At 35.7% G+C, this 11660-nt stretch overlaps 2 protein-coding genes across 3 annotated transcripts; both read left to right on the top strand.

Annotated features, from left to right (window-relative positions):
* On the top strand, positions 1-3742 carry LOC114734294 (XIAP-associated factor 1). Its single transcript, XM_028921897.1, has 6 exons — positions 1-122; positions 225-315; positions 760-895; positions 2216-2353; positions 2443-2570; positions 3379-3742. Exons 2-6 carry the CDS (start codon positions 272-274, stop codon positions 3536-3538), a joined length of 606 nt encoding a protein of 201 aa, XP_028777730.1. The 5' UTR covers positions 1-122; positions 225-271; the 3' UTR covers positions 3539-3742.
* A 2373-nt stretch (positions 3743-6115) lies between these two features.
* Positions 6116-9037, top strand: LOC114734278 (transcription initiation factor IIA subunit 2). Of its 2 annotated transcripts, none has more exons than XM_028921867.1 (4): positions 6116-6229; positions 6402-6550; positions 6674-6724; positions 8560-9037. In XM_028921867.1, the coding sequence occupies exons 2-4, from the start codon at positions 6422-6424 to the stop codon at positions 8698-8700; spliced, it is 321 nt and encodes a 106-aa protein (XP_028777700.1). In that variant the 5' UTR covers positions 6116-6229; positions 6402-6421; the 3' UTR covers positions 8701-9037. The 2 variants fall into 2 exon arrangements, with proteins under 2 accessions (XP_028777700.1, XP_028777701.1); XM_028921868.1 differs by having other exon boundaries at positions 6161-6264.
* Positions 9038-11660: the final 2623 nt, after the last annotated feature.

Raw genomic sequence — 11660 nt, 5'->3', positions numbered from 1 at the left:
GGCCGGGAGCGTAATAAAGTCTCCCCAACAAACATCGTTCAACCGCAGGAATCAAAGCTCTTCCCACTTGTTTCATAAGTAGTTCTCAGCGGACACCAGGAATCCAAACTCTTCGATTGCCGGTATTATTTGAATCTTTATCTTTGATGATCTCTTTCAATTTTCAGATTTTCTAAGTGCGTCGTTATTTTTCAAATCTAACCTCTGTTTCCTGCTTCCTGAAGATTTGATCGCCGAACGACCTTTTTCTTGTTTATTTCGCTTTTCCAACATGGCAGCTGTCTCCGATGAAGCCACTAATATTTGTAGTCACTGGTAAACACTGCGCTTTTCACTTTATGGATTTTGGAATGATTATGGTTAACCTTCCATTAGACTCACGCTTTCCTGAAATTTTTGAAGCGGGCATGCTTGCTTCGTTCTTGACTTACATAAGCTAAAAAATCCCTGAAGCTCATGGGAAATTGAGATAATCATTCATAATTGAGGCAGTGAATCTGTCTGAGTCAAGAATGGTCTTTAGAACGACTAAGTATTTAGGCAATTGCGACCGCATGACTCGTAAAACAGCTTCATGCCATCAAAATATATTCTGATATGCATTTATTAGTCTAATTAAGCACGGTCAGTGCATATTTCTGAAAAATAGTGTGATATTTGGTTCATCTTGAACAGAACCGACTGCATTAAAATGTAGCTACTTTTTTAATGCCCGGTCCTTAAGAAACTTGTAATCATTCATATTTTAATGTTTTACAGCAACCGATCTATCCCTGCAGCAAATATTGATTTGCATTATGCTCATTGCTCCCGGAACCTTGAAAAATGCGAGGTTTGCGGTGAGATGGTTCCCAAAAAAAATGCTAAGGATCACTACATAAGCACCCATGCTCCGGTATGTACTATTTGGTCTTGCTTTCCATTTTTTCTTTTGGGGATTGTTTTTTATGATCAGGGGCAAAGAGCTCGTCGGACGGTGCTCTAGAAGATTTTATGAAACTGGAATAGTGGAATATGTGCATGTCTTCCTTGTAAACTTAGGAGTTATAGGGGAAGGCAAGGTTATCATTATTGGAAAGTTCGGTGGTGTGACATCTAGTGATTCTAAACATGATGTTTTTGGGACACTGACTTGCTAGTTAGGCGTTGGATTGAGTTTTACTAGATGTGGTAAGTGGTTTTGGCCCTTGATGGAGAATGTACTTGCTGGGGCCATGCCCCCCGACTTTTCAATTTTTTCTTTATATCATATTGGTGTTATACGTTTCCAACTCTCCCAAAATTTATATGAACTTTCAATCTCGGCTCAACTCATACTTGAGTTCTAGCTCTGCCTCTAGGTATTTTATTGCATATTCGATTGTGAGCAAGCTCAAAAAAGGTACAGGTGTGATGGATTTTAAAACTCTTGTTTGTTTAGATAAAGGTTTTATTTGGTTCCATACTTCTTCTTGCGTGGCCTCTGGGCCTGGAAAATTCAGTCCTACCAAGCCAGTTAAGGTGCAGCTAAGTGCTTGGTTTCATTTTGCAAATCCAATCAAATATTTGAAATATAATTTTCTGAGAATGGTTGTTCCATATGCTGGTTGACGACGCTGTGGTAACCAAACAAGTAATTTGTTGGACGAGAAGTTATTTAATTTCTTTTAGTTTATTTGCAGCTTGGTTAGTGAATTTGTGCTTTAGTCCATAGGTTCGGGTTTCACATTTTGGTGTTGGTACTCAGTTTTATGGCATCTAATTTTAACTGGTGCTGAACAGGGAAACATAAATGGGTTGTAAGGTATTTGGTTGATAGTTGAAATTATTCTCTTGTAGTCGGTGGCAGTGGCTGAGCCAGGAACATGTAAGAAAGCAAATTTTTAATATCTGAGATTTTACGTCAAGGGCTTAATTAAGGGCTACTGGAGGTGTCTATCTGAGATTTTATTGTAAGGTCTAAGGCATGGGATGATAAAGAAATCCAAAAATTTGATATCTAAGCTTTTATTATACGGCCAATTTGAAATCTAGAGACCAGATATTTTGTAGATATGTTTGGATTCATTTTGAGACCGAAGCTTTTATGGTTAGGGCTTGGAACGGACATGCCTATCAAATGGAGGAAAATAAGAACTAGTTGGGGAGCTCGCTAAGGCCTCCCAGCATAATATAACAGTTCTTGAATTTAGATGGTCAATTCACTTATTGTTGTTTTGTTGAACTTTATTTGCAGGTCACCTGTTCAATGTGCAGTGAGACGATGGACCGTGATATTTTAGATGTCCATAAAGGTGAAAATTGCCCTCAAAGAATTGTTACTTGTGAATTTTGCGAGTTCCCATTACCAGCGATTGATCTGGATGAGCATCAGGTAGTTTTATCAAGGACATCTGAATCAGGAACATCCTATTTTAGCATGCGCTATGGCTCTTATTTCAGTGTGGTGTTTTCATCCTTCAGGAATTCTGTGGGAATCGAACAGAACTCTGTCACCTTTGTAACAAATATGTCAGACTACGAGAAAGATACAACCATGAAGCTAGCTGCAATGGCATCCCAGATCATACTGCTACTGTAGGATCTTCAAGGTAAAGTATAATCAATTTATTGTAGTTGCATCATAGTCACGTCAATTTATATTTGAAACTTACGGGAAACCTCTTCTTTGTATCTTCTTTTTGGTTTTATGTTATCTTCTTTTAGCTATTTTTCGTGTGTAAAATGATGCTTTTTTTTAAAAATGTTTTTGGATTTGCGTCTGCTCAAGTATGCTCATGTGGGGGTTTTTGCTTTCTGGAGACTTACAAGCCACCCCCTCCTTTTTCTCAATGGTTTTCCGATGCATGTATATAGAAAATGCTCACTCTGTTGGAGTTCTGTTCACCTCACAAACTTTCTGCCTTCGAGCTGGATGGAGTCATTTCCTTATTAATAGTGCAATTGCCTATTGCTGCTGTAGTTATTTTTTAATTTGGCTGAGTGCTAAGATATGCTTTTAGGGCCTATCAAAAAAAGATATGCTTTTATGGTAGAGAAGTGAAGAAATGTTATACATTGGGAGGTTGGGCTTCTTGCCCAACGAATTAATTGGTATCTGACAATCTGAGCTTGTATTGGCTGAAGATGGATAATGTATATAATCCTCTTTATAATTTAGTCATGGTATGAGGACATTTAAATTTCTTGAAGGTGATTTCTCGCCCTAACTTTACGAATAAAATTTTCCTTGTTGCGGTTTATTTAAATCTCTTGCATTACACGTGACTGCCGTCAAAGTTACTCCCTCGTTGGTCTTTTCATGTTAGGGTATATTAACTTAGGCAGTTATCCTTTTTCATATTCATAGAAGTGGTTTCTCCTTTCTGTATCATTGAACCGTGTGCTTCTAATTTTTAGGGACGCGAGGGCAGCTGAAAGAGAGGATGGTGCTAGAAGAAGGCAGCGGAACAACTTCTCAAGAAGGCGTCTTCTTTTCACAATAGCAATCACTAGCATTGCTGTCTTGTTAGGATCTCTGTTCTTCCAGAAGAAGACTGAGCAAAGTGATGTGAATTAGAGGTAGACAGGACACAGGTTCAAATGTAAATCGGCCTTAAACATTTATAATTTATTCGTCTGCAACAGAAGTCAGCTGACGAGATATATTATGCTACTTTTTTGGGTGAGATATATTTTGCTGCTCTATTTGAACAACTCATTGCCGTTATATCGCGGTTGCCTCCGATTCTTAATATAAGAGTTTATTTGATTTTTATTTTAGCTCTAAATATTAGATTCTAATCCATTTTATCTCTCATATTTATCTATTTTTTCCCAAGACAGTTCTTGTAATAATAGTAATTCTAGCGAATGTACTTGATTAGCAGAGACATTTTAGGAAAGACAACATCTATTCATTATAAATAACTAATTTAACCAGTTTTCTTAATATACTTAAAAAGTAATATTATATCATCTCCGGTCTTTAATATAAGAGCTCATTTGATTTTTATTTTGATCTTAAATATAAGACTTTAATCTATTTTGTCTCTCATATTTATCTATTTTTTTCTAAGGTAGTTTTTATAATAATGATAATTCTAGTCAGTATACTTGATTAATAAGGACATTTGGGAAAAAATAATACTCCTCCGGTTCTTAATATAGGACCCAATTCTTAAGTTGGTTTTGGTCCTAAATATAAAACCCATTTCTCATATTTATCAATTTTTTCTAAATTACCCCTATAGATACTCCCTCAACCATAATCAAATAGAAGAGGGAGAGGGGTATTAAAAAAGATGATTATGATATTTTAGGAAAAATGTGTCACTTTTCTTATAATTAATTAACTTACCTAACTTCCTTAATCTAATCAAATTAGTTAAATGGGTCTTATATTAAGGACCGGAGGAGTACCTATTTATTATAAGTAACTAATTTAATTAGTTTTTTTTAATTTACTTAAATTAATTAATCAGTTTTTATATTAAAAATCGGAGGTAATATAATTTTGGGTTAGCACACGACCACAAGAAATACGAGTACAAATTAATTCGGTCAACAGTACATCAATGACTTGAACATCACGTCACAGAGAAGACAATCATTTCCATTATTCTAATGCATATGCAGTGCAAAAAATACAATCAAATTAAACCAAGAACCAGAATCATGGTTGCTTACACTAAACATCATGGTCACCGATTATAATGAGCCATGCGTGGGGGGTTTTTACAATGCATTATTATGGCCAGGCTTTTCAGCGCCCTCGACATCCATGCCCAAGTTTCGAGTTCGCAATGCTCGAACCAATCCTTTCAAATAAATCGCACGCTACAATAATTGCTGAAGCTCGTACTTAATCCCCCACTCCACCCAAAAAAAAAAAAAACACTCGACAAATTTCAGATGCTCCGTGAAAGTGCAACAGCACCTAATGGTTCAGATTCGACAATAGAATCTAAATTACAATCCTAAGAAGTCAAAACACACATAATTCAGTTTCAAAAGCTCATTACAAAAGCAGCAATTAGCTCCCAATCTATAATCAAGGATAATTCTCAAAACCTCTTCAACAGCGGTCAAAATTGCTTATATCACCTAACGTGACAAATTTGTAGGTATACTTTTTTTTAATTAATAATAATAATAATAATAATAATAATTTATTATTATTATTATTAGTATCCAGCCCTTTTTTTTTTTTGGTCTTATTACCAATTATCTGACCAGTTTGCCGGAGTGTTGGCCGACAATAAGAGGCGCCTCACTACCTCCAAGTAATTTGTAGGTATAATTTAAAAAATTCACAGTTTATGTTTTAGGTCTCCAACAATTATCATTTTCCCCGAAAAATACCAATTTACAAACTTATTTGAGTAAACTCAATGCATATGATAAAAGAAGCAAACTTCATCACCCTTTGAATTTAATTAATTAGATATGCTTAGTAAACATCAATACTTTAAAACAAATCTTAAAGTGCGCCATATTATATTTTCATCATTGTCTGATTTTATTTTTATTTTTGTTTTCTTATTACTTTCTATCACTTAAAATTTGAATTGAATTGTTGATGTTTAAAATATCTTCACCAAATCTTAAAAAATTCCAAAATTATTTATTTTTTTGACCCGCATTCCAAAATTATTTATTAAATTTTGTAAATACACATACCTACATACTTCTTTTATATTTCAAATATGTGAATGTTTAGTTTTTTCAAAAACCATTTTTAAAAAGTATTTTTATGTAAGTCGAGATAAAACTACTCTCATATACTTATTTTGTATACCTTAAGATTATTTTAAAACTATAGTTTAGTTTTCACTCAAACATTCCAAAAAACTTATGATGACAGAAGGCGATGAAAGTGTGAATGAGTAAATATTAAAATAAAACTAACATGCACAACTTACCAAGAAGAATTAACTTGCATATGATGAACATTATTGAGTAAATATAATAAGTAAATTGGAGATAAAATTAATTAAATTATAAAACCTAATCACAACTTTTTAAATCGTAAAAGCCAACTTAAAAATGAAACAAGACAATTATTAGTTTTCATCACATGAGGATATAGCGGTCATTACACATGTTGGCAACCTTCCACTATATATGCCTCCCGCTCCAAATTCTAGGGTATAAAAGCCCTAAATTCTTCGCTCCTCTTCGGCTCCGCCCATCGAACCAAACATTGAAACCAGAATAAGCAGGCACATAAGCGAGGAAGAGAGCTGCTTTATACGCTGCCACTCGATTCGTAATACGATTTCTGATCACTGTCATTCATTATTCGTCTATCCCTTATTCGAACTCTACTGCAGCACCCCCCCCCCCCCAAAAAAATTTTAGACACAAGTTTCTTCGTATTCTGGTTATAACATCTATATATAATTGTAATCTGATCCATTCAGTATTTGTCACCGATACAGATCTTGTTTGGCGTGCAAAAATGGCAACATTCGAACTGTACAGAAAGTCGACGATTGGTATATTTCTTACCGAGACTCTTGACGAGATGGTTCAGAACGGTACTCTCAGTCCTGAGCTTGCTATTCAGGTTCTTGTCCAGTTCGATAAGGTGATTTTATTACGGGGATAGATTTGGTTGTCTATCTTCCTCACTTTTATCCTCGAGCCATCCATGAACTTTTATTTTCTTGGCCTGATATGACTATTGATGTTACGGTATACCATTTGCTAGTCTATGACTGAAGCTCTGGAAACGCAAGTCAAGAGTAAGGTCTCCATTAAGGTAATGGCCTTTTTTCTCATTCTCTGTTGTGGCCTTTGAGTAATGCACTTCATTAAAATTATTTTAAGGCCTCGATATGAGCACGATTCGCCGTAGGCAGCCCCGTCATTGCCAGTTGAAATTAGAAGTATACAATCGATGGAGTGTGATATTGTGGGAGTTTTTGTTGATATTTTTCTGCACCCTCAAAGAAATTATTCTTTTTTTTCTTCCCCCCGGTCACACAGATTCCTTCTCCAGTATTTTTCTGAGATTCTTTGTTTGCTTCACCCAATTGTATTGCGGTGGCTGGTTACTAATCTTTGACAAATTGATAATGTATATTGTAACATAAAAAATCATCCAAAATAATGATCTAGTTTTCCATCAAGGTTTAAGCCTCTGTAATTTAATTAAGCCAGTTTAATACTATAGAATATTAGAGTTACATTATTGTTGTTAAGTATGGTTTAATTTCAAATCACTAAAATTCAGAGCTAGGGTTTTGTCTAGATGTTGGAGGTACCCGACTTGTACCAAATATAATCTAAAACTAAAATTTCACTATAATAAAGTTACATAGTTTGGAGTACTAAAAATGGATCAATAGCTATGTGCCCGACATAGGACAAGTTAGAAATTGTCATGCCTAAGCTTTTAAGAGTAAAGTTATGAGCACATTCATAACTTCACTCTTTTTCCTTTGTGGAGATGCCCATTGAATGAAGAGGTTGTGTCTGTGCTCTTGAGTAAGCTGCATAGGTAGATGGGATGACATTTGGCTTACAAGATTGAAATCCTCAGATTGAAGCTTGCAAGCAAGGCATAGGAGAGAAGGAAACAAACTAGAATAGTTCCCAGATTGTCTGATTCTTTTTTCTATCTCAAGTTGATTTAGTTCCTTTGGTTTGCCTTTTGAACCTAACATTGGAAAAAAAGTCATAGTAGAACTCTATTTTATTTTATCATCTATACTTCTGTAGAAAGGAAAACTTTGATAATGGTGAAGATCCATTGTTTCAACTCACAATGGCTTCTGCATACCTCTTTTATTCTCCATTTTTCTTTGTTATCATAGATAAAGAAAACACTAATAAGAACGATAAGTTGCAGAGATAGCCAAAATGTGAAGCAGTGACTACTAAAAACCTATCTAGCCGTCTATCTGCATAAGAATTATTTATCTTGTAGTTAAATATTATTCTGGTCGTTCCAGTCTAGATAGACGAGAATGGAATTCATATTAGAAAGTTTATCTTCTTCGTCTGATCTCACGATTTTCAGTTACATTGGTTCAAGGCATATTTTTAGTAACATTGAGTCTTAATATTTTGGGTTGGACCATGTGAATCCTCAGTTTAGAGCAATTGGGACACTATCATTTGAATTTGCCACCCAATTCTTTCTTGACCCTATTATTGTTGACTGCCTGCCTTACAGTAGCTTACTAGGACCGAAAACACTGCAAATTTATGGTTTCAATCATGATTTGGCCCCCCTATTTTCTGACCCTATGAATTCACGTCAAAATAATATTTAATTGAACAAACTGCTTATCTACATTTGATGTTCTAGTTTGTTCAGCTGCAGCGATTCTTAAACCACTCTGATTTGAATCATTTAACAGATTTTTCACTCCTTCCCCCTAAATTCATTGTGTCTGGTTGCCTCAGCAGAGAATTCTACTATAATTTTGTTCTGCTATTTATTTTTCCATAATTTCATGTGCAGCTGGTGTCTTCGTATGTCATGTTAGTTATGAATATACGTCTCCTTCTCACCTCCATTAATACTATTACTGCCCTTATGTAGGCATTGTCAGAATTGAACTGTTTTCACTTTCTCTTTAATCACAGGGACATCTACATACGTACAGATTCTGCGACAATGTTTGGACCTTCATTTTGCAAGATGTTTTGTTCAAGAGTGACGAATGCCAGGAGAACATTGGAAGGGTTAAAATAGTGGCATGTGACTCGAAGTTGCTATCACAATAATAACACGTCCAACGTCTGCTCCATTATCGACATGGATAAATTGCCTTCTAGGAGAACGGGACGGAGCCAAGAGAAGTGACCAATGTTATAAATTCTTGAAAGGACCAATTATCAAAAGGTTGTAGATTTGAAAGCCATCAATCTTGATATCTTTAAGAATGATCCGTGGGTATTCGATGGATATACTTTTTTCATTGTAATTTGCTCTATGGGCATTGGTAAATGGATCCATTTATCTTAGCAGGACTTAGCGGTTAAGACAATTATTTCCAGACATGAGCCATGAATTGATTTCATAATGAGAATCGGAATGCTGTCTGATTGGCCATTTTTTTTTTTTTATTATTATTATTCTTTTTACCCTTTTCTACAAATTGCTTTGGATTATATCTTGTGAGAGTAAGCTCCATTGAGGTTCTACAAAAGCTGCCGCTCGTCTATCGGCATTGGATAGTGACAGGCGAATGCGGAATATGAAGGATAGTACTGGTGGGTAAAATTGGGCATGGGAGAGGAAAATATACTCTCCTTTTTTGGGCCACAATGTTTCGTGGTGGGTATATGTGCATTCTGCAGATAAATAATTACTGGTTCAAAAACTTGAATCTTTTTACTAAGGATAATTCTGGTTGGTATTTTTACTAAATAAGAATAATGAATTCGTAGTGTCCCATTCTTCAATAGAAGAGTTTTTGATGGAAGTGGAAGTGAGATTAAAAGTGTGGTTGGTGTGACCAAGCATGATATAATTTTTAATTAATCTATTAATTCTAAAAATGAAATGACTAATATGCCCCTGTCAAAAGAAAGAAAAGCCTTCACCCAAAACAGCTAAGCCCCAGGAACCGCCGCCAACCTCCATAACCCCCGGCGGCAATGGAGGATGATTACAAGAAACTGAACCCCATAAACAAGAAATCAAACCAAATCAAGCAATAGAAAAGGAAATCAGATACTAGAATAAAAAAAATACTCTTCTTCTTCCTTGCGCTTTCCAGTTCAATCAACGAAGATAATGATAAAATTTTTCCACGGTCCAAGCTGAACCTGAACCGGAAACAACCATTTCCAGACCTCCGCAACTAGATCTAATTTCAACTCAGGCAAGAAAAAAAATCCCGCCAACCGATTGTTGGCGTCGCAAATGAATGTCGTCACCTATCCGAGAATGAAATTGAAATCGAAGTACTTGGAAGTTTCTTCTCATTGCATCCGTCTCTGATTTAAAATCAAAATCAAAGTACTTGGAAGCTTGGAGGTTGCCGCGAATGAGCACCGTTACCGTCGCGAATGAGCATCGTTACCGTCATAGGTGAAGGTCGTAGCCACCGCGAGTGAATGTTGTTACCTCACCATTGCCGTCGCGGATGAAGGTTGTCGCCGGGGAACCTTGAAAGTGGAATCTCAAAGGTTGTTCGGCTGAAAGCTTCAAGGGTAAAAAGGGAAAATAAAATAGGTTCCATGGAAGTGTAGTCAGTTCCCCGAGGTGGGCATGGAACTGAGTTCCATCATTTTTTATGGAAGCGGGTTCCCTGAAGAAGCGGGTTCCATGGTACCAAACAAGCAAAAATCATGATTCTACTTCCACTTCGCATTCTTCAGAAACACTCTTACTTCTCAGAATCACTTCTTTATAAAATCTGTTTTTTTTCAAAATCTATTCTTCAGAAATTATTCTCTAAATCATGAATTGGCTTTATCCAAACACTCTTTTAATCATCGTCCTGCGAATATCCCAACTGACAAGTGAGAGCCTTCTTTCCCGAACCTTCCTTCTGGACTTTCCAAGAGAACAAGAATGCTTGAGAGCTTAATACTTTTATACTGTATATTTAATACGAGGCCATAATTAAGATCGTGTAAGAAAAAGCAAGATTAAGTCAGGCCGGCAAGAATTTTCTATGCCCAAGAAGTGGGTCGTTTTTTTTTTTTTTGACCTTGACGAAGTGGGTCGTTGAAAATTCTAATATTCAAATTGTCTTGTTTTTTTGGCCAACAATATTCAAATTGTCACAATAAGTTTGGTTGACTAGTCAGTCGTTGCAACTGGTGAATCTGGCTCGACTTGATCCAACTCCGGCTAAATTGAGCTGGAGAAGAAATTCAAAGATTGATTCGGGCCTGTCCACTGATGTCCAACTGGGCCCCACATTTGCCGCAAGACTCGTTGGCCCGATAATACGATGCAAGTTTATATATGAATTTCACTTAGGAAAAATTACAAATAAAGACCCCTTAATATATAAAATTAAGATTTGAAACTCTCAATATGAAAAATAGCAAATAAGGATCCGACTTCACTTTTGTAAATATGAAATCGTGGTGAAATGTCTGAAATACCCCTCAGCCAAATGACAAGTTGCCTATGAGAAATAACAAATTCACTTTAAGAAATGACAACTTTAGTGGACCAAATCACTACTTGACTAAGGATATGCCAAATGACAAGTTAACTATGGGAAATGACTAGCTCACTTTAACGAATGACAATTTCAGTAGACCAAATCACAATTTCGCTAAGGGCATTTTAGACATTTCACCTATATTTTATATTTGCAAAAGTAGAATCCGATCCTTATTTGCTATTTTTCAAATTTAGAATCCCAAAACACAATTTTACATATTGAGGAGTCTTTATTTATAATTTTTTCTTTCACTTATTGGGTCTAGTAACTATACATGAAATATATTCAAAAATATAAAATAATTCTTTCAGCAATTTAAGTCACGTATTTTAATCGAAGTTAAAACAACTTTATTTGTGAAACGAGTTCGCATGCTGTGGCAGGAATTTCATTACCAGAGGACCAAGAAAGAGGCTGGCGCATTAGTGGAATATCATAAAAAGTCAGGGGTCACAAACGTAAACCGACCTCCTCGAACCCAGCAGTAAGGAAACTCCGCTGCAGTTCTCAATATTTTCAAGCCATTCACTCTTTCAAGAAGGGCCAAATCTTGTA

Source organism: Neltuma alba, unplaced genomic scaffold, assembly GCF_004799145.2.
Source record: "Neltuma alba isolate B1F8T4 unplaced genomic scaffold, ASM479914v2 tig00013084_pilon, whole genome shotgun sequence".
In the NCBI taxonomy this organism is placed as follows: Eukaryota; Viridiplantae; Streptophyta; class Magnoliopsida; order Fabales; family Fabaceae; genus Neltuma; species Neltuma alba.
Note: the sequence above shows the minus strand (reverse complement) of the source record. Positions and strands in the feature narration are given on the sequence as shown.

Bases quoted from the DNA above. Each gene is read 5' to 3' on its own strand.
- LOC114734294 (XM_028921897.1), top strand. From the start codon at position 272: ATGGCAGCTGTCTCCGATGAAGCCACTAATATTTGTAGTCACTG. The intron at 896-2,215 runs GTATGTACTATT...CTTTATTTGCAG, and splicing joins ACATAAGCACCCATGCTCCG to GTCACCTGTTCAATGTGCAG. The intron at 2,354-2,442 runs GTAGTTTTATCA...TTCATCCTTCAG, and splicing joins TTGATCTGGATGAGCATCAG to GAATTCTGTGGGAATCGAAC.
- LOC114734278 (XM_028921867.1), top strand. From the start codon at position 6,422: ATGGCAACATTCGAACTGTACAGAAAGTCGACGATTGGTATATTTCTT. The intron at 6,551-6,673 runs GTGATTTTATTA...ACCATTTGCTAG, and splicing joins TTCTTGTCCAGTTCGATAAG to TCTATGACTGAAGCTCTGGA. The intron at 6,725-8,559 runs GTAATGGCCTTT...CTTTAATCACAG, and splicing joins AGAGTAAGGTCTCCATTAAG to GGACATCTACATACGTACAG.